The 18663-nt window shown below is 40.6% G+C and overlaps 3 protein-coding genes across 3 annotated transcripts; 1 reads left to right on the top strand and 2 right to left on the bottom strand.

The window, feature by feature from the left end:
• Positions 1-963: 963 nt before the first annotated feature.
• On the bottom strand, positions 964-4365 carry LOC103152277 (protein FAM8A1-like). The gene is made up of 6 exons (XM_007572685.2): positions 3702-4365; positions 2441-2561; positions 1935-2058; positions 1689-1828; positions 1412-1586; positions 964-1377 (listed from the first exon to the last, which is right to left on the bottom strand). Exons 1-5 carry the CDS (start codon positions 4168-4170, stop codon positions 1442-1444), a joined length of 999 nt encoding a protein of 332 aa, XP_007572747.1. The 5' UTR covers positions 4171-4365; the 3' UTR covers positions 964-1377; positions 1412-1441.
• Positions 4366-5747: 1382 nt separating this feature from the next.
• fabp4b (fatty acid binding protein 4b) lies at positions 5748-6693 on the bottom strand. The gene is made up of 4 exons (XM_007572683.2): positions 6508-6693; positions 6249-6424; positions 6064-6165; positions 5748-5867 (listed from the first exon to the last, which is right to left on the bottom strand). Exons 1-4 carry the CDS (start codon positions 6578-6580, stop codon positions 5814-5816), a joined length of 405 nt encoding a protein of 134 aa, XP_007572745.1. The 5' UTR covers positions 6581-6693; the 3' UTR covers positions 5748-5813.
• Positions 6694-16029: 9336 nt separating this feature from the next.
• On the top strand, positions 16030-18323 carry LOC103152275 (hairy/enhancer-of-split related with YRPW motif protein 1-like). Its single transcript, XM_007572682.2, has 5 exons — positions 16030-16457; positions 16645-16720; positions 16890-16973; positions 17109-17190; positions 17293-18323. Exons 1-5 carry the CDS (start codon positions 16285-16287, stop codon positions 17898-17900), a joined length of 1023 nt encoding a protein of 340 aa, XP_007572744.1. The 5' UTR covers positions 16030-16284; the 3' UTR covers positions 17901-18323.
• The last annotated feature ends 340 nt before the right edge of the window (positions 18324-18663 follow it).

The raw sequence follows: 18663 nt of genomic DNA, 5'->3' as shown, positions 1-18663 counted from the left end.
TGCATGCGGCTAAAGCAAAGATTGCTCAGGTGAAGGTTTACATTTTCATTCAATACATCTTGTGACGTAAAACCAGAGCTTTTGTAATTGTAGAGTAAGCGCAGCGCGTCACTCCCACAGTGTGAATCATCGTTTGGACAGTCTGACCACAGAGCTGCTGAAGTAAATCTGTGGACTCCAGTTTCCAATGAGACGCTATATAATATATGACTACAGAATAAAGACATTTATTTGTTAATAACACATTTAAATACAACCCAAAATGGGCGCTGAGTTGTCGTGGGCGCAAAGCACAACCCACGTATGGAGAAGTCAGTCCTCGACGCGGCCGTCACAGGTTCGAGTCCCAGCCTGATGACTTCTCCCTCTCATTTTGCGCTTCCCTACCTGACCATTTTCTAAAAGCAAATACAACCCAGAGCATTTATACGTTTAAGAACTAGTTTTCTGTCTGAAATTTTACAGATTAGATTTCAATGGAGCATTCCAACTTAAAAGTAATCTGAATATGCACAGAAGAAAGCTGGAAATTCATACTGAGAAGCCCTAAGGAGGCACTGAATTCCACATTTCGTACTTAAGTAGAAATTACTTCATCACCTTAAAACACTTCCAAAACCTTTTCTGGTATAAACTGATGAGTAGGCAGGAGAAAAAGTGACCATGTAGGAAACGATTAAAGCTCAAACTCATCATCAGGGATGATCATTTATGATTCTAAATAAACCATAAATGACAATACTGAGTGTTTAGTCCTGTTCAGCAACACTCTTAAATGCAATAAAATATCAGAACAGTGAGATGCAGAAATAAAAAAAAATCCTGCCTGCTTCATTTTTAAATGTCCCTGGCATCAAAAATACAATCAGCATACATTTTTCAAATCAAAAATAAAAGAAAACATTTATACCAATACTTTTTTCAATTAATTAAAGATTTTAAATTAGTTTTATATATATATATATATATATTTTACATTTTAAGAAGTCTCACTTCTGGCTTTTGGAAAAGGAGCTGTGATGCAGAGAGATACTGAGGAGTACAATGACATAAATGCATAATTCACAATTCAAACACTGATCCATACTTGGCATTCACCCTTAATAGGGGGACAATTACAAACAAGGCAAGCTTGTGTTAACAAGAAAATAATGCATTTAGCTTCATCCCTCCTGTGTATAAAGCAGCAAACAGACACTGAGTGCAGAAATGCACCAAACAGTGAACCTAAAAAGTTCATACTGAAGTGTTTCAGACTCAGCACCGGTCCAAAACCTCTTCTCTTCACAGCAGTGTCACAGGTTTTTTCTTAAAGATGTCATCTTGTTCCTCTTCAGAGTTATTTTACTCCTGCACTCTCTCTCTCTCCATACACACACACACACACACATATATATATATATATATATATATATATATAATTTTTCTGTCAGCTTCAGTGTCATCTGATTCTGGAGCGCTTGACAACTATCGTACCAGCAACCATGTCATAGACAGTCCTGTTGTGCTGAAAGAAGAGGAGCGTGATGAATGCTGGGAAAAAGAAGGCAATGGAAAAGTTCTTGTTCAGGGCTCGGACCGTTGACCTGCAGAGGAAAACACGAGTGAGGACAGGGTCAAGGTTTGAGGAAGAGTTGGGATAGATTTAAGAAGAAAAAAAAAAAAGATATAGAAAGCAAGTTGCTTACGCGGACAGGGAAACATTTGTTGCCGGCACTACAAGCACCCTATTGGGCTGAACCAGAACCGACGAATCGCACGTAACAACTCTGAGACCGATGAGAAATTTCCCTGGAGTGGCTCCGCCAGCTCCCCAAATGCATACAATCTGAATACAGAAGAGAGAGATGCACCTTCGTCACTTCTTGTCTGCAGGCTGCAGCTATATGCAGCTGGCGCCTGGGAAACTATGAAATACTATTAAAGCTTCTCACCTCATAAAAACAAACTAATATCCGATACACGAGGGCAACGAGCATCATTTTCTGCAACTCCTCCATCGATGTGTCTTCATCGATTTCCTCCACAATGAAATGCATGGCAAACTTGGAAACGTCTCTGAGAAGCAAAACAGATCCAGATGCAAACAGTTGAGGTTTTTCCACCTAAGAGTGCCTTTTTCGTGTCATTTGTTGAAGCACAGCAAAAAACTTTAGCACAGTTAGGAATAGGTCTATTTTATCCAGTGGTATAGAAGAGTTGAGTAAAAAGAAAAAAAAAAAACACCCAACACATTTCAGTTTATTTGTAAAACAATAAAATAAATGAAAGTTAAGTATTCAGTTCCTTTTACCACATAATTATAAACTACTTTGTGCTGGTCTGACACATGAAATCCCAAATAGTTTTGCAAGGCAGTGTATACATTTAACTTTCCAAATAGGATAATCAAAAAATAATAATCTGTCACCTTTCTCCCAGATTAACAAAATAAACTCACTTAATTCCACTTAGGTGCATGATACTGATGATTATGGTTGCTTTGATGAAAAACAATATGAAGAAATCCACCATCTCTGCCATAAGTCTTTGGAGAGGTGAAGGAATGCTGTACTCTCGACCTGGTGAGAAGAAGTATGAAAATGAAGCTGTTTCAAAAGAACATAACCTTTAAATCCACAGTATTCAAATGAAACGAGAAATTCATTTGCAATCTGGAATTAAAGTTTTACTATTTCCTTCTGTACCTGAGAAATCGAAGATCTCAACAAATACTTGAATTTTCTAGAAAGTCGTTGAGTTTTAAAGGACTACTAAAGGCTTTCCAACAAAATCTCTAACACAGGATTATGCACATTCTGCAACTCTATTAACGCAATAATGGCATAATGTCAGTGTCAAATAACATTCCCTAATTAATGCTTTGTCATATTTGGAAGTATAGAATACGACAATGGCACCAGATGCATATTACTTTTAAAAATTACGGTAGATATTACAGTAGAAGCCAAACTGTGACACAATATGTTGGGTCAATGATACAGAAGCTCAAGCAAATTTTAAAACAGCTAATTTTAAATAGCACAACCTGCTTAGCACACAAAAGTTGCGCCAGCAATCATATTTAAAACTGAAACACACACACACACACATTTTATTAGTTTTAGATGTAGTTGAGAAATTTTTTTGTTTGTTTTATTTTGAAGCCTAGAATACGTTTTTAACTAATTGTTTGTACTATTCTTTCAAAATATTGGGGATTCTGTATTTTGATCAAGAGTTCTTTTAAAGTTGTGTGACAGAAATAATCATAAACGCAAACCTACGGAGCCCGTCAGGTGACAAGGAAGAGAAAAAAACTCAAGGCCACGACTTAATTCGTGGGCACGACTTAATAACTCGAGGCCACGAATTAAACGTGATAGGTGATGAAATGTACAACTTCCCCGAAGTCAGCGTATTGCTTAGGTGGACGCTGGAGCTTTTTAAGCAGCCGAAAGTGCTGCTAAGAATCGCTTCCTGTCTAACTAGCAAGTAAGGGACTTACAATTCATTCAGAGATTGAAATAAAACGAAATGAGATCGGATTTGTCCATTATTAATGATAATTATTAAGTCGTACCCACTAATTAAGTCGTTGGTGGGCTTTTTTTTTTTTTCCCTCCCGTCACCATACAAATCACACAGTAGGCCATGATTTCATTTGTACACAACAAAATCGGTTGAGTGTAAACAAAGGCGGTCAGGTCGGCAGCCTTTACCCTGTCTCTGTGCATTTCCATGATCCCGCTGCTGCTGCTGCTGCTGCTGCTGAGCGGCCGCTGGGGCCCCGACAGCCGCTTGCCCCGCTCGGCTGCTCGGGGAATGGACCGTAGGTGGAGAAGGCAACAACGGGAGGCCAAAGGAAGCATTTTGCCAGTTCTGAGGATCAAAAACAAGAGCGGTGGACGTCCCGCTGGGTGGCTGTAAACAGGGTGGGACGGTCATAGTTGAAGCTAGCAGCCAGCTTTGCCAGTTCACATATCCAGTGTAGTACTGCCACATCCATGCCTGTAGCTTCTCACAGTACTCCACAGTCGAGCAGCTTTCGACGGACTTGTTTTTAGGCTCTGGACTCTTCCGCTTGTCTGTTCTGTGGGTAACGTCGTCAAGCAGCGCCTTAACTTGTTCAACGAAAGGCTTATTCTTTCTCTTGTCCACTTCCATGGCAGTGTTTTCTCGGTCTGCCATGTTTACAGGCGAACCATGACGTGCGGACGTAAGGTTGGATCAGTTCATCCGGAAGAAGTCAAATAATTATGGTGACATTTTTGAACGTTACTGCTAACTGAGAAACTAGTGTTGCACAGTTTTGGCATCAGCTACATTGTATATTAATAAATTAATTTCAAATTATAAGAGGAATGTGCCCCCCTTCTCAATACAGTAGTACCGTCCAATATTTACCTGCCATTACAAGAATCAGCCACAAGATGTCAGCTTTTCTGCAAGATAGAAACTAAACGAGAATCGGCGTTTTAATTTTCATTTTTAATAGACTCAAAGCATCTTTGCCCCTCTACTAAAGACCCTTAAAATGATCTCTATGGTATTAATGCTCTCAGAGTTAGTTAATTTAGACTTTAATATAGGTTCCTTCACCCATCCACTTTAAAAACTTAATCACTGGGGCTGCAGTTTATTTGAAGATGGGTGGAGCAACACTCAAGGTACACTTAGAAAAAACACCTGTTGAACTTCCCACTACAGTGACTAAAGATTGAGTAAATGAACAGTTTCATTATGTGCAAGAAAGGCCCAAAGTCTAGAGCTAATTAGAAAATGTATAACATTCTTTAGCCTTTGCTTGGTGTATGCATTTGTACCCCAATTAATTTCTTCAAGCAGTTTGCTAAAAACTGGACTTCACAATTTTAAGAGATTTGATATCCATTATGAGCCACAAATAACTATGGCTAAACCCATCCTGAATAGTTAACATTTACTAGGACAGTTTTAGCTAGACTCTTTATAACCAGAAGGAGCAGATAAGTAGCTATAGAACAATACATGAATTCAGCAGCCAATAGTATGATTGTGTTTAAGAGGGTAAAGCCAATTCAAAGTAGTCTGCTTCCTAAATCCTCCACCCCCCATCCACACAAAGCTTAATCCAGACTAATGGGGTTAAAGAGAGGGGTGGGGGTTTAGTAAGATTTTCAATGGAAATGCACTTGACAAAATATGCTCATGTTCAGTGTTAGTTGTTGGCCCAAAGCCAAGTCAAGCATTCAGCTGCAGCCTTTGTGGCTTCATGAGTCGACCCAGTTTCAGAGAACCTGACCCCCCCAATTAGGTCCTCGTTTCAATTCCCCCCACCCCCCATCTGTGCAAGATAAAATGCCTCCTGCACACAGAGAGGGATCCCAGTACCAACCGAAGGAGGGATTTGACCTCCCTAAGGAATGCAATGTTGCTCGTCCTTCAGGCTTAGGCATCCCAGCAAACTAACGCTTTTTGCATTAAATGGTTTCATCCAGCTGAATTACTTTCATTAATTTAAAAGCAGGCATGGAACCAAGTCCATGAAGCAATAAGAGGCATTAGCGTCTCAAAGCTATGATTAGTCTTGGAAATCATCCCAGTTCAATCAGTCTTGTGCTGATAAGTAGCTTTGAAAGCTCAGAATTAAAAACTTGTACAGAGGGGCAGAACATAAGCTCCACCCACAATTGTACTGCAGATTTACAGAGACCATTACATTTGAAGCCATAAAAAAAAGAAAAAAGTGTAGAGCTCATCTTAATTAAGCACAACCACACTGAAAGTAGCATCATAGATTTTATTTAGAGCTTCATAGACCTCAATTCATTAGCATCCGGCTCACAGGGAGGTTATGCTGCCTTTTCATAGGTCCTAACTGCAACAACATCATCCATGATACATTTCTGTTGAGACAAAGACAAACCATTTGTCGTTTTAAAATGGTTAAATTACTAAAAATGGAATAGCTGTGATTTCCCCCACTCCCCCCAAACTTAAACACATTTTTACACTGGTTTCGTTTCATTAGTAGTGAACTACATTTTAAAAGGACAAGTGTGATGTTCGAGCTATTAAAAGTTTGTCAGACATTTCACTCACAGCCGTAAGTTTTCCATCTTGAACCTCCCTCTCCAGGGTCGTAGTCTTTCCTTCCCATGATTGTTTCTGCATAAGTTTTCCATTCTCCAAGGTGAAGATGGACTAATGAGGGATAAGAAAGGAAAATGGGTAAACGTGGAGTAGTTTGGATCGTAATATAAAAACACTTGAACAGAATGACCCACCTTTGCGTTGCGCCCGTCTGCCGTCGTCTCATCAAACTCTTCGTTCAGCTTGAACTGGATCGAGGTCGTCTTCAAAGTGCTCTCAGCCTTTATTGAAATGACCCCGTCATCCGCCACGCTGATGATCAGGTTGGGCTTTGCCAGGTTCCCCATCTGGCGAGTGGCAAAGCTCATACCTATAGACAAAAGAATTTGTATGCAACTAAAACTCATCAGACCCATTTAAAGTATAATTTAAAAAAGAAAAAAGAAAACTTACCGACTGCCTTCATGTATTCATCGAAGTTCTCGCTGGAGACTAGAGTCCACTTTCCTACAAACTGCTCGACCATGATGCCAGAGAAAGCGCTCAATCAGCACCACGAAACACTTCACGATCTAAAAGCCGGACACAGGCGACTTGACAAACTTCCCTATTTCAAGCCGGCTGATAACTCCCAACCACCAATCATCAGCAGGTGCCCCGTCGCTTCGGAAATGGCCAGATTAGGGGGCGTGGTCTCGAATAATTAAATAATAATAATAATTGAATCATGTGATGATCGCTTTTGGTTTTGGCTCTGGCTTTACTGACTTCAGCATTGTTTAAAGCGAGCAGATAATCGTGTAATAGGATCACCTGATTTCTGCCTGACTGCATAGAAGGAAAAATATGCATGCTTTTTGTGCTTTCCCTATAGACTTTTTTAAATAATTTGTTTGTTAAAGATTTAATGTTTTCTATCTATGTAGAACTACTCTTGTCGTCATTAAATAACATGTTATGTATTTTATTTTAAAATTATTTGTATACTGTTTCTTTTGTCCTTATCCTTGAAAATGAGTTCCTCTGTTTCAGAAGGCCATTCAGGTAAACATACACTATAAAACTGCCAAACTCAGACGTATTTGAACAGCTAATTCATTTGTTCTTATATGCATTTTAAATTAAAATGCTCGTAAAGATAAAGGCGTTGACATTTAAATCTTTGAAACTTGTGGTAATTTAGATGTGAACCAGCAGATGGCGGCATTTGTACAGCAATTCAAGTGTGAAGTTTCCAAACGACTTCAAATTATTTAGGGCACTTGGATAGAAGTAGCCCAAGTGGCCCCCTATTCTCTGACGCGGAGAAACATTTATTTCTAATATCTGTTTTATGTTTTAGTACTTTAGACAGGGGAAACTTCTATTATCAGATATTTTATAAATACACTGCCATAATTTTAAAGTCTTTTCTCTCTTTTTTTTTTGATGAACATATTTTTGGAAACATAAAGGTCATAAAGGTCCTAACAATGCACTGTTGGAAAAAAAAACAAAACAAAACAAAAATGTATTAAGTATATAAATAAAACACATTGACATATAATAACAGATCTCTATGGGGAAATTATACAGGATTTTTATATTGATAAGACTGTGAAAGGAAGGAACTTACCAACCTATGAGGATTTCATAGACACCCAGCAAATCAAAAAGGAAAAAAAAAAATAAAATTATGAGGTAGGTAATTTCATTAAACCAAAATATGAAGCAACTAAGTAGCTAATCATTAGCTTGTAAGTCTGTCTGAGGAATTTGTTACTAAATTTGATCATCATTGGGGGGGAAGTATAATTACTGATTGATAAACTTAAAATGAATTCTTCTGTGCTGCGCAAAGAATCTTTCATGCATTCGCAAAGATATGAAACCTTCATTCTATTTGAGAAAACAAAAACATTTGAATGCACTTTTCCTAACATTGGGGTTATGTTAAATTGCTTTTCAATCAAATATTGTTATTGCTTGCTTCTGTTTGTACCCCAACTAACCTCAATATTCCTCCCTGTAGGTGCAAAATGTACCTGGAGGGAGCTTCCTTGAGACCAAGCAATTCCCTGAAGAAAGATCTTTAGCCACTTTGTGCCTTTACCTCCAAACAGGCTGGATTTATGATTAGTTCCAGAGTCTTCCCAAACTGGACCAGGCTAATCAAGGTCAGTGATTTGTAACTATGCAGATTACCAAATCACTTTTACGCAAATCTAATCCCTCACCTGACAATTTTAGAGCCTTGGAAAACATAGGCCCAAGAATTAGACACTCAACATCTCCATCACATTAAGGTTGTTGTTCTATGGCGGGACTGTTTCTTATATCTTTATGGATTATTTGGCTTGGAAATACTATGTAAATAGTAAAAACAAAAACATGTTTCATTCTAAGCTCTCATGCTAAAGAGCATTGGTGTCAACACTTTGGAATTTTTTAAAAACACTTTCGGTATTTTGGAAAATTTCCAAAAACATTAAACCAAAGAAAAAGAATGGATATGAACGATGTCACGCAACTTAAGGATTTCATTTGGTGTTTCACATATATTACCTTCAATGACAGTCACGATGTAAAGGAGGCTTGGCTGCAATGTGTCTTGGGAGACTGTTTACCAATCCAATAAGCTGATTACTTGTTGTTCTGTCAGCAGGAGTTTCTCTGTGTACATACAGGTGCCGTCCAGCAGCCCCAGAGCCTGTCTAATGAACATGAACTCTTGCTGGCATCCACAGAGGAGTCCCTTCCTTGTGGTTTTCATCAACACTTTCAGACCCCATTGATGGGAGAACAGTGGCCAGGAACAAAAGCTGCGTATACTGTACAAACACAGCTCTGAGCGGACGCACACTGACTCATTCTTCAGTGTGTGTGAGAACGGAGGGGGACCCCTTTCAGCCCCTTTGTGTCAGTGTCTGTCAACAGTGTAGTTGGAGGCAGAGCTCATTGTGGCGGCCAGTGTTGCGTATTGACACAGGGCCTCGTTTAGCTTGTTCCCAGGGTCCAACCTGAGCACTCATGAATAATGGAGAGAGGATCCTCAGGGCCAAGGAGGAGCTTCTAGTGTCTGACTGAGCTTTTTGTAAACTGCAACTTCATGTGCCAGCAGGTAAAACTGGGTCATGGCTGATTATGCCTGGAACTGAACTTGGTGTGATATGGTGTGAATCTGGTTGGGAAGGCTGTGCGTCAGAATAAAAACAAAAACAAACAAAAGATAACACAAGACATCAAAGTTCAAATACGCATGCGTTTCAATCAGTTAGATTATCATTTAAAAAAAAGAGTTTATGTCTGCAGTTCAGTTCTGAATAGTATTACTTATCTGGTAATCAGGTAAAACAACATTGAGATCTAGATCTCATTTTCAAGAGGGACCTGGGCAGAAACTATATAAATACACAGAGTGACATGCTGCAAGTGTTTCTTTCTGTTAATTCTGGTGATAATGGCTTGCAGCTCATAAAATCAAGTCGTGAAAATGATTTAGTTTATATATTACCAGGCTTTCTTCAGCACCTCTGACAAATTGTAACTAAACCACCTTCTAGTTATGTGCAATCCTTCTTAAAGAGGAAGTATTATGTAAAACAGTTTTGTTTTTGTTTTTTTGGCTTTGCATCATGTTTTAATGTTATTCTCTCATCAAAAACATACCTGAACTGTTGCTTTGGTTCTTTCATGCATGTCTGAGGAATCTTTTTATCTCCCATGGCAGCCATTCAGTTGTGCAAAATGATTGTTAGGACAGGAGTAGCAATTTCCAATCTTACAAGCAGATTCAGCTCCTCAGACTAGCCAGCAGCAATTAGCAAACACCTAGTGGAGCCGTGCATCTGCTGAGCTTATTGTACAAGCTACCTCTGAGTGCAACGCTGGTAAAAAATGCTATTAAATAATTAATACAAGAGCAACCTCCTGAAGGTGGAGTGCTTGGAAAGAGCAGCCTCGAAGGAGGCCTAAACAGAGGCCTAAATAATTCCAGGGCATTAAATTGCAAAGTCAAGTTCTTTTATGATATATACAATATTTTTTTCACCACTGAAAGTGGTTTCTTCCTATTAAATATTGCTATGTGCCTGGGAAAACACATAACACTGCCGCTTTAAGTGAAGAAAAATGTGACTTCAAGTTTGATGAGTGGCATTGAACAGGTGTGTGCTGCAAGTCTGGCACCAGCAGGGGGCATCAGTTCAGGTCAGGTTCCCAGCAGTAACAAACTACCATCAGAGAGGCTCACACGACCTGAACGATGTGCCCTCTCCTCTTTGCCTTTTTCTGCAGCTGCAGGGAGAGGCATAGGGGCAGGCGCCAGGCCATGCTGCGTAGCCGGGGTGAAGAGTGTGTGTGCGTGTGTGTGTGCGTGCATGTGCTTATGTGTGTGTGTGTTTATGACGGGGTCAGGGAGGTGCCTCTTGCTTGTGTGCTTTGAGCTTTTTCATGCTTCCTGCTTTGATCTTCCCTCTCATCCCTTTATCCCACACGCTCCCTGAGCCTCGGGCTGCTGGTTTGCAGCACACCGACGGTGGGGCTGCGAAGGGAGAGTTGAAGGAAAGAGGGTGAAGGAGGGCCAGTGAGGGGGGGTCCCTTTCACAGTGAAGCTGCTTGTTCTGTCAATGAAGCACGCTGTGTAGGGAGAGAGCTGTTCATGGGGTTCAGTCAGTGGGTGAGTGGGTGGGGGTCACCAGGAGCTAAACTGATGCACAAAGTACAGTTCTCTCGTCTTTTATCCATTCTCAGATCTCCAAACAGTGGGATGGAATTCCTCTGGCGCAGTGCTCAGAGGGTGGCCTCCTGACCCCTTACAATATGGGAAAGTGCACCCCTCAGCTGGTAGTTATATAAAGCCCACCAGAGTCATGAGAATCCTTGATAAATCACTCGGCTTGAGGCCACTCGTGTCTTTCTGCAGCTCACAAGGAGAGATTATTTTCCACAGGTCCTAAGTAGGCCCGGTTCAAAGTGACGCTACCTAATCGGTATGGCAAGAAGTTAGAGGATCATCATGCGAATATACAGTGAGTTAGGATGCACGCTTTTATCCTCCTCCCATGGCCCCGGTAATCCTGGTGTAACCTTGCAGGCACACACGCACACACACCTGCTGGCAGCAGACTGGGAAGCACAGATGCATATGCGCGGAGCACAGCCCCCATAATTGAACACTAATTGGAAGGAGGGGAGTGCACTTATCTTTATTTAGACATGTGGTAAGTGTTGGGCAGAGGGAAGCAAGTCAACCATCTCTGCAGCTGACTGCACTGAATATTTTATGACAAGCTCATGAGGGTGTGTTTGTGTCTGTCATGCAGCTATCCGGCTAAAGAAATAATCAAATTAGTCCCTTTAAGTGAAACAGACGATACAGTGATGATACAACATTTTGTTTTAGGGATGAATCTCAAGAAAAACACTTTACAAAAATGACATACAACACTTGGAGTTTTTTTTTTTTTTTTAACAATAAATATGGAGAGGATCTTTTTTTTTTTAGTAGGCTTCTTATAAACTTTACACTTAGAAATGTTAAGAAATCAACTTAATAGATCTAACGGTGGGACATGCTTGGATTCTGCTTCATGTTTGTGTAAGAGTGAAGAGAAAAAGTAAAGGGGGCTGTGCTAACAGGGGCTTTCAGCAGATCACTGGCAGTTTGACTGCAGTGGAGAGTAATGGGGCTGGCAGGGCGGAATCAATTACTGGCCACAACAGATTTTCCCACAGGTCAGAGCTTGGGAAAGCACTACTTCACTGCAGAGCAGACAGCTGGCAGAGAGCATCCACTGGGAAAGGAGCCGGCTCTCTTTTTAAAAAGAGAAAGCTTTTTATGTATACATAATAATAAACTCATCGCACAGTAAACTGACCCTTTTTTCTTTATTTATTCTGCCTGCATTTACAGTCACTTGCAAATTTTGAATGCTTTCGCATTTTGTCCCACAACAGCCACAAATGTCAATATATTGGATTGGTATTTTAATTGGCAGATCGAAACAAAGTAAGGTTTTGAAGTAGAGAAAAAGGGATTTGTGTTTTTTTTTTTTATATTACGAATAAATATCTGAATCAGAATATTTTGGAATACATTTGCATTCTGTCTCTTACACCCAGCATCCCTTAAATATAATATTTTTTTTGTAATTATTCAACACAGTGTACATCAACAGGATGGCTATTAGTCATGCATTCCATGAATCTGGCCTTTTTGGAAGTGGCAAAAAGACATTGTTGAAAAAAAGTCATAAAAAGTGCCATTTAAAGTTTGCCACTGGTTCTCATAGAGGACTCACAAAACAAGCAGAAGAAGGCGTTCCCATTAAATGACTCTGACATTGAATGTTTTGGTAGAACACTATGAGTGATAAAAAAATATAAAAAACACTAATACTGCACATTACCCTGAACATAACATCCCTGTGGTGAAACGTGGCGGTGGCAGCATCATGCTCTCTAAACGCCTTCATCTCCCAGCAAGAAACATACAAATACTTGCTGCAGTGAAATGACTGAGACCATTCATACACTCTAACCAGTCAAAAGGAGTTTGATCTATTTTGGAGAAGAAATTTTTTTTTTTTTAAATTGCAGCTTCTAGATGAGCAAAGCTATATAAATACACATATACCCTACTGATACTCTATTGATATGCAAACTGTGTTCTTCCAGTGGGGACACAATGCATGGCCTTAAAAGTAAGCTGTCTTTCTCTGGACAGACATCATGCGCTGTCTCCTGCTGCGCTTATTTAGAAATCAGTCTTGTGATCTTCCTTCCCACCATTGTGAGCTTGCAAAAAGATGAATGGCACCAAGTAACTAATTATAAGGCCTATGTATCTCTGTGGGGTAAAATGACTGGCATATATTCCATTTAGTTATTCTTGTTTGTCAAAAAAAAAAAAAAAAAAGATTTTTCATCTTGTGATTTAAGCAGAGAGGTTAGTGGCAGCGTTCTAACCTGAGAGCTGACCATAGGGAAAAAAAAAACAACTGAATGAAACAAGAAACAAAACCCCATGCTAAACAAAGAAACAAGGAAGTCAACATATCCTTCTTGGCTTTACCTATCCAAAAAGCACAAATAGAAAGGATGCCAACAAAGGCAGGAAAGTAAAGAATGAGAAGGCGGGTGTATTGTGGTTGAACAGTGGGAATGGATCTCAGGCCTGGTCTGTTCTCTGCCCGATATAGAGCCTGGGTGCTGACTGGAATAAGGGGACAGGCAGGAAGCTGTGGCCCATAGGATAACATTGTTGTACAGGGGCTGTCTTGGAGACATTTCCCCAAGTCAGACGGCTTATTTAGGACCAACTTGGGTGGCATTTTCCCTTCCTTACATAATATCATACCTCTTGCGTGCAACAAAGTTCAGGCTTTTTCCTTCGCCAACTCCCCTGCACCATTCCTCAGCTGAATAAAACATGAACAAGGAAATTATCTCACATGCTCAAGTGCCTTCCTGACGGCCTCCCTTCCCCACAGCACCCACAAAACACAAACCCCACTGCAGCAGTTGTTGAGTGGCAGGTATAAGATGTCAAGATGGTGTGCACACAGGATGCGGGCCCGGCTGTGAGCGCCGCTGCTGCCGACTGCCACGACGGTTGACATAGTAAATCAATCCTGATGGGAGGGTGCGTAGGACAAGGCGGAGGGCGGGGGAGGAGGTTGGGGAAGCGAGGGCTAGGCCTCCGTCAGACACACTCAGCCAGCCAGGGAGAGACTGTCGACGGGCGGGAGAACACTCGCCGGGAAGAGCTCACACGGAGATTGAGTTACCACGGAATTAGATCGGGGTTGTGGGAAACAGCACCTCCAGAACACGCCCACACACTCTCATTCACGCAAACACACGTAAACACACACACAAACACGCACAGGCGCGCACACACACACACACACACACACACACACACACACAAAAGAGTCACCCAGGGAAACCTGAGGGAAGATTGAGGAAGGCAGCTGGGCACACGCCAGTTTCAAACAAATGCTTGCTTATACCTTTTAGCTTCCTGGCACACGGTCGGTTTTGGGAGCAGTTTCATCTACGAGCTGGTGCTAAATGAAGTGCAGCGGTCACCGGCCGCGCTGGCATGCTGCTGAGGGTTGTTCAACTTAAAGATAATCTAGAGAAATGTGGCAGTCATAGACAAACGAGATGAAACTGAACAGGTTCAAACAGAATCGGACCACTTATAATGTTCACCCTGACCTTCCTGAAGAAAAGGTTTTGATGCCAGAGGCCAAAGGTCAAGGTTTTGGGGGAAGCTAAATCATAATTAGTGACCTTAAGGAGCCAGAGGAATGCTGACGCTAATGTAGAGGACCTTGACAGTGAGGTGTGAATGGTTTGAGTATGCATAATGGAAACCACCTGAGAAATCCTGTCACAGTGGAGACCCATTACTATAATAAGATGATAAACAATATTAAAGTGATTCAAAACATCTTTAAGCTGTTATCTGTCACTCAACAAATGTCATGTATGTGAGATGATACAAGATCTGATAAAAAGGGATAGTTTGTCTGACTTGCTTTCTCAAACTCAACAAGATCTTTGATGTTTGAGATAGCTGAGTGCTACTTTATATATTTTATGAGTATAAAATATATAATTTTGAAGTATCTTCCAGTTAGGGTCAGTATGAATTTCTTTTTTTTATTATTTTTATTTCCAGATCTATTTTTTTTTTAAGTTGCCTGTCAATGTGACAAATGATTGAGCAGCACCAGCTTTTTTAATGTGTCCATCCACCCATAAATCCATCCATCTAATCTGTGGGCAACAAAAATTAAGGCTGGTGAAAAAAAAACATTATTATAGTAATCGTAGTAATGACATTTGTTACATAAAAATGTGTAGAGCATGTTAATAGACATAAGCAATCCAGATATACGCTCGCCATTGTTACAGTTCATTCATTATTCTTTGCTTCCTCATTTTAATACAATTTGACGTCTATTATCTTTGCAGGCCTTGATTTTTCGTGTTCAAATGAAAAGATCACACTGACAAATTATAATGAATAATCAGTATCCATCCTTCAATGCAGTCTGTGGTTTTTGCAGGTTCACAGGAAAGTTTTATTACAGTGGGAAGGAGGAAGCCTACATGGTGGTGTGCCGTTACTGATCTTCTATTTGCAACATGTACAGAAGAACTGAGTCTTCTGTAACTGTCTGACTTAAAACAACAACAACAAAAAATATTATCTTGGTTCTGTACATTACATCTTCCTGGAAATGTAGTTTTCAGATGTTTACTCTGACAAAGTTTCTATTTTTTTATTTTTTTTTTTTAAATAGTGACTGTCTTTGCATGATGTTATCTTCAAATGACGCGAGAGATGTGTGATGCTCATCATCGCCCTCACTTCATGCTGTACCTGACGTTATGGAAATATCTATGACCTGCTAAGAGCAGGAATTGTTGGTCTTGCAGCAGTTGTTCACGGGAATCAAGATCTCATCTGCACTTGTCTCGCCCCAGTGCATGAACTTAGCAACTGACCTGATGGAGCAGAAACAGCTGTGTCTCAACAAGGTAGTGGTTCTGTGAGACAGCCGGGGTGGAGGGCTGGGGGAGGGGGTGGGACTTCCACTGATGGACTGTCAGGTTCAGAGCAGGAACCCTATAAGTGCAACATTTATTCTAATTATAAATGCATTATTGCTTCTGTTTGGAATAGAATAGAATAGAATAGAATAGAATAGAATAGAATAGAATAGAAAGTTAAAGTAAGTGAGAGCACACAAAAAGAAAAAAAAGAAAAATAAGAGACTGTGCAGTAATGACAAATTCACAATTAAAAAAACTGTACAGTTACTAAAATATACTCAGGTATATGTAGGTATATGTGCAACTGAACAGAATAATTTAAAGAAATAAATGTGCTTGTTTTAGAAAATGTAAAAAAAATATCATTAAGAAAAGAACAAATAATAGATTCAGCTTCAGCGTTTTGAAAATCTAAAAAAAAAAGCTGAAAAAGAAACTTTAACAAGAAGACTTTCACTGAGGCTCATCTGTTAGCTACTAACAGAAAATAAAGAACAATGCTTCTCTCAAACCTTTCCAGTCATACATATAGCGTTTATTTCTTAAACGAACACGTCATTTTGGTGTCAGCTTTAGTTCGAGCTCGCTAACGAGTCCAGTTCGGACCACTCCCACCTCAATCTTTAGGCCCCGCCCCCTTCCCGCGGTGTGAAAGTCACCCCAGCAGAAGCAGATCTGATGTTCAAACTGTTGCTCGGACCCTGTGCGGCTGCAGCTCTCTGTGAAACTAAACGCGCCTTCATCCGTGTGAGCCTGGACATCAGAATGAAGCGAAGCCTCAACTACAGCTCATCAGACAGCGAGCTGGATGACAATGTGGAGGTGGAGAAGGACAGTGGCGACGAAAATGGGTAGGTTTTTTTTTTTTTTTTTTTCCCACAATAACTATACATGATAGATTATATGTTATATCTTAGAATTTAGATTGTATATATTATATTTTATATCCTTTTTAGATTAAAGATATATTGTGCCAACAAGTCATGTCATGTTTTACGATGATTTAAAAAAAACAATTGAGACATATTTTCCTTTCAGTCAAGCTGATTCTCCAGGATCGATGTCACCCTCCACCACCACTACACAAGTTCAAGCAAGAAAAAGGCGCAGAGGGGTATGTAAACATCTAGCACTGACTTTTTTAAACCTCAGTTCTTTTTTTCCCCCTTCCTCTATTCACAATTATTATTGTATCCATTTTAATTCATTTTATATATTTATATTTTCAACCTATTTTCTGAGGGAATGTTGATATGTCTTTATATTGAAATGTTTACAAATAGATAATAGAGAAAAGAAGACGTGACCGGATCAATAATAGCCTGTCAGAGCTGAGAAGACTGGTACCAAGTGCTTTTGAGAAGCAGGTGAATTACTCTTCTCCTCATTACAATCCTGAACCCACACATTTGGTTTTGCTTTTTTTTTTTTTTTATGCAGATTATAGCCAAATTCAGTTGAAATTTGTGTAAAGTCACAATATTCATCTTCCTGCTTTTCAGGGATCAGCTAAATTGGAAAAAGCAGAAATTCTGCAGATGACAGTGGACCACCTGAAGATGCTTCATGCATCTGGAGGAAAAGGTGAATAACCCTCAGACGTCATAATGCAAGCCAGAACTTTCTGCTGTAGGTTGGACATTCCTGTTGTCTTACCTGACAGGCTCCTGTTGTCTTGCCTCACAGGTTACTTTGAGGCTCATGCTCTTGCTAAGGATTACCGCAGTCTGGGCTTCAGGGAGTGTCTGGCAGAGACGGCCCGTTACCTGAGCATCATCGAGGGCCGGGACAGCACAGACTCCCTGCGGGTCCGCTTGGTGTCCCACCTCAGCAACTACGCCTCCCAGAGGGAGGTTCACACTGGACTGGAGCACTTTGCTTGGGGCTCGGCGTATGGAACAGCCCCGTCCCCTCTCCCCCACCATCTTCTTCTGCAGCACCCTCAGGGCAGGACACCTGCGCCCAGAACAAACAGCAGTCCACCCTCTTCCTGCTCCTCTTCTTCTTCCTCATCCTCCTCATCCGGTGAGGCTTCTGGAGCGTCCAGACTCAGCATGCTGTCCCCCACGGAGTCTCTCAGGGTGCCTCCCAACGGCTCCTTAGCCCTCAGTCTACCTGTGCCGACATCTAAGTTGTCCCCACCTCTCGTCTCGTCTCTCTCCTCGCTTTCGGCCTTCCCCCTCTCCTTTGGGGCCTTTCCTCTCATCTCCCCGACGGCCATCGGTACAGTGAGTCCCACCTCCACCATGTCGAAGCCTTACAGGCCGTGGGGCATGGAGATTGGGGCATTCTGACGCTGAGCACTGGACTCAAGGCAACAGCTGAGCTGTGCCCACCATCACCGACAAATCCTGCTTCAACCGTTCATATAGCAATAAACTAAAGAAAAATAAATCAAAATCATTTTATTTTGCTTAGAAATAAGTTTGGGAAGTTGCAGGTGGACGTAATGCCCTTTTAGAATTTTATTTACTTAAAAGGTGATGTGTTATTAAAAGGCGTAATTTAGGTAGTCTTTTCGCCTCCAGGTTGAGGACTGATGTAAAAAGATGAATGAGCCATGATAGATTGATTGTAGAAGAATTGTACAGATACAATTAAAAAACTGCAAACTGGCGACCACCAAGGTTGGACACAGGAGGATATGGGCCCCTGGGCTAGAGTTTTGGTGCCCACTCAATTTGCTTTTACCTATGCAAGTTATAAGTAAATGTCACGAAAATGGTTTGTCCAAACCACTAAATAAAAAGAAACGAAAGTTTCTTTTAAACAAATAATGACTTTGCCATCTATTGGTAACAGTGAGACAAAAACATTATATCTATATGCCAGTCCTCTCTGTGGCTTTTTAACCAAGTCTCTCTGAAATACACCAAAAACAAAGGAGGCCTAGGAGACGTGCTTAAGGTTTGCTGTTGTTGCACCTGAAGTGTTTGGGGTTAGCTAGATTAAAAATGGGCCTCTGACATCATTATTTACAAATAGTTGTATAGTGGTGTTTAACATGAAAATCTTGGCTTATAATTTTCCTTTGAATGCCTGCAAAACATGTGTTTA

Source organism: Poecilia formosa, unplaced genomic scaffold (genome assembly GCF_000485575.1).
Source record: "Poecilia formosa unplaced genomic scaffold, Poecilia_formosa-5.1.2 Scaffold306, whole genome shotgun sequence".
NCBI classification, from domain to species: domain Eukaryota; kingdom Metazoa; phylum Chordata; class Actinopteri; order Cyprinodontiformes; family Poeciliidae; genus Poecilia; species Poecilia formosa.
Note: the sequence above shows the minus strand (reverse complement) of the source record. Positions and strands in the feature narration are given on the sequence as shown.

Bases quoted from the DNA above. Each gene is read 5' to 3' on its own strand.
- LOC103152277 (XM_007572685.2), bottom strand. From the start codon at position 4,170: ATGGCAGACCGAGAAAACACTGCCATGGAAGTGGACAAGAGAAAGAAT. The intron at 2,059-2,440 runs GTGAGTTTATTT...TTTGCTTCTCAG, and splicing joins ATGCACCTAAGTGGAATTAA to AGACGTTTCCAAGTTTGCCA. The intron at 1,829-1,934 runs GTGAGAAGCTTT...TTCTGTATTCAG, and splicing joins TATTAGTTTGTTTTTATGAG to ATTGTATGCATTTGGGGAGC.
- fabp4b (XM_007572683.2), bottom strand. From the start codon at position 6,580: ATGGTCGAGCAGTTTGTAGGAAAGTGGACTCTAGTCTCCAGCGAGAAC. The intron at 6,425-6,507 runs GTAAGTTTTCTT...TTTTGTCTATAG, and splicing joins TGAATACATGAAGGCAGTCG to GTATGAGCTTTGCCACTCGC. The intron at 5,868-6,063 runs GTGAGTGAAATG...TTGTCTCAACAG, and splicing joins AAGATGGAAAACTTACGGCT to AAATGTATCATGGATGATGT.
- LOC103152275 (XM_007572682.2), top strand. From the start codon at position 16,285: ATGTTCAAACTGTTGCTCGGACCCTGTGCGGCTGCAGCTCTCTGTGAA. The intron at 16,458-16,644 runs GTAGGTTTTTTT...TTTTCCTTTCAG, and splicing joins GACAGTGGCGACGAAAATGG to TCAAGCTGATTCTCCAGGAT. The intron at 16,721-16,889 runs GTATGTAAACAT...GTTTACAAATAG, and splicing joins CAAGAAAAAGGCGCAGAGGG to ATAATAGAGAAAAGAAGACG.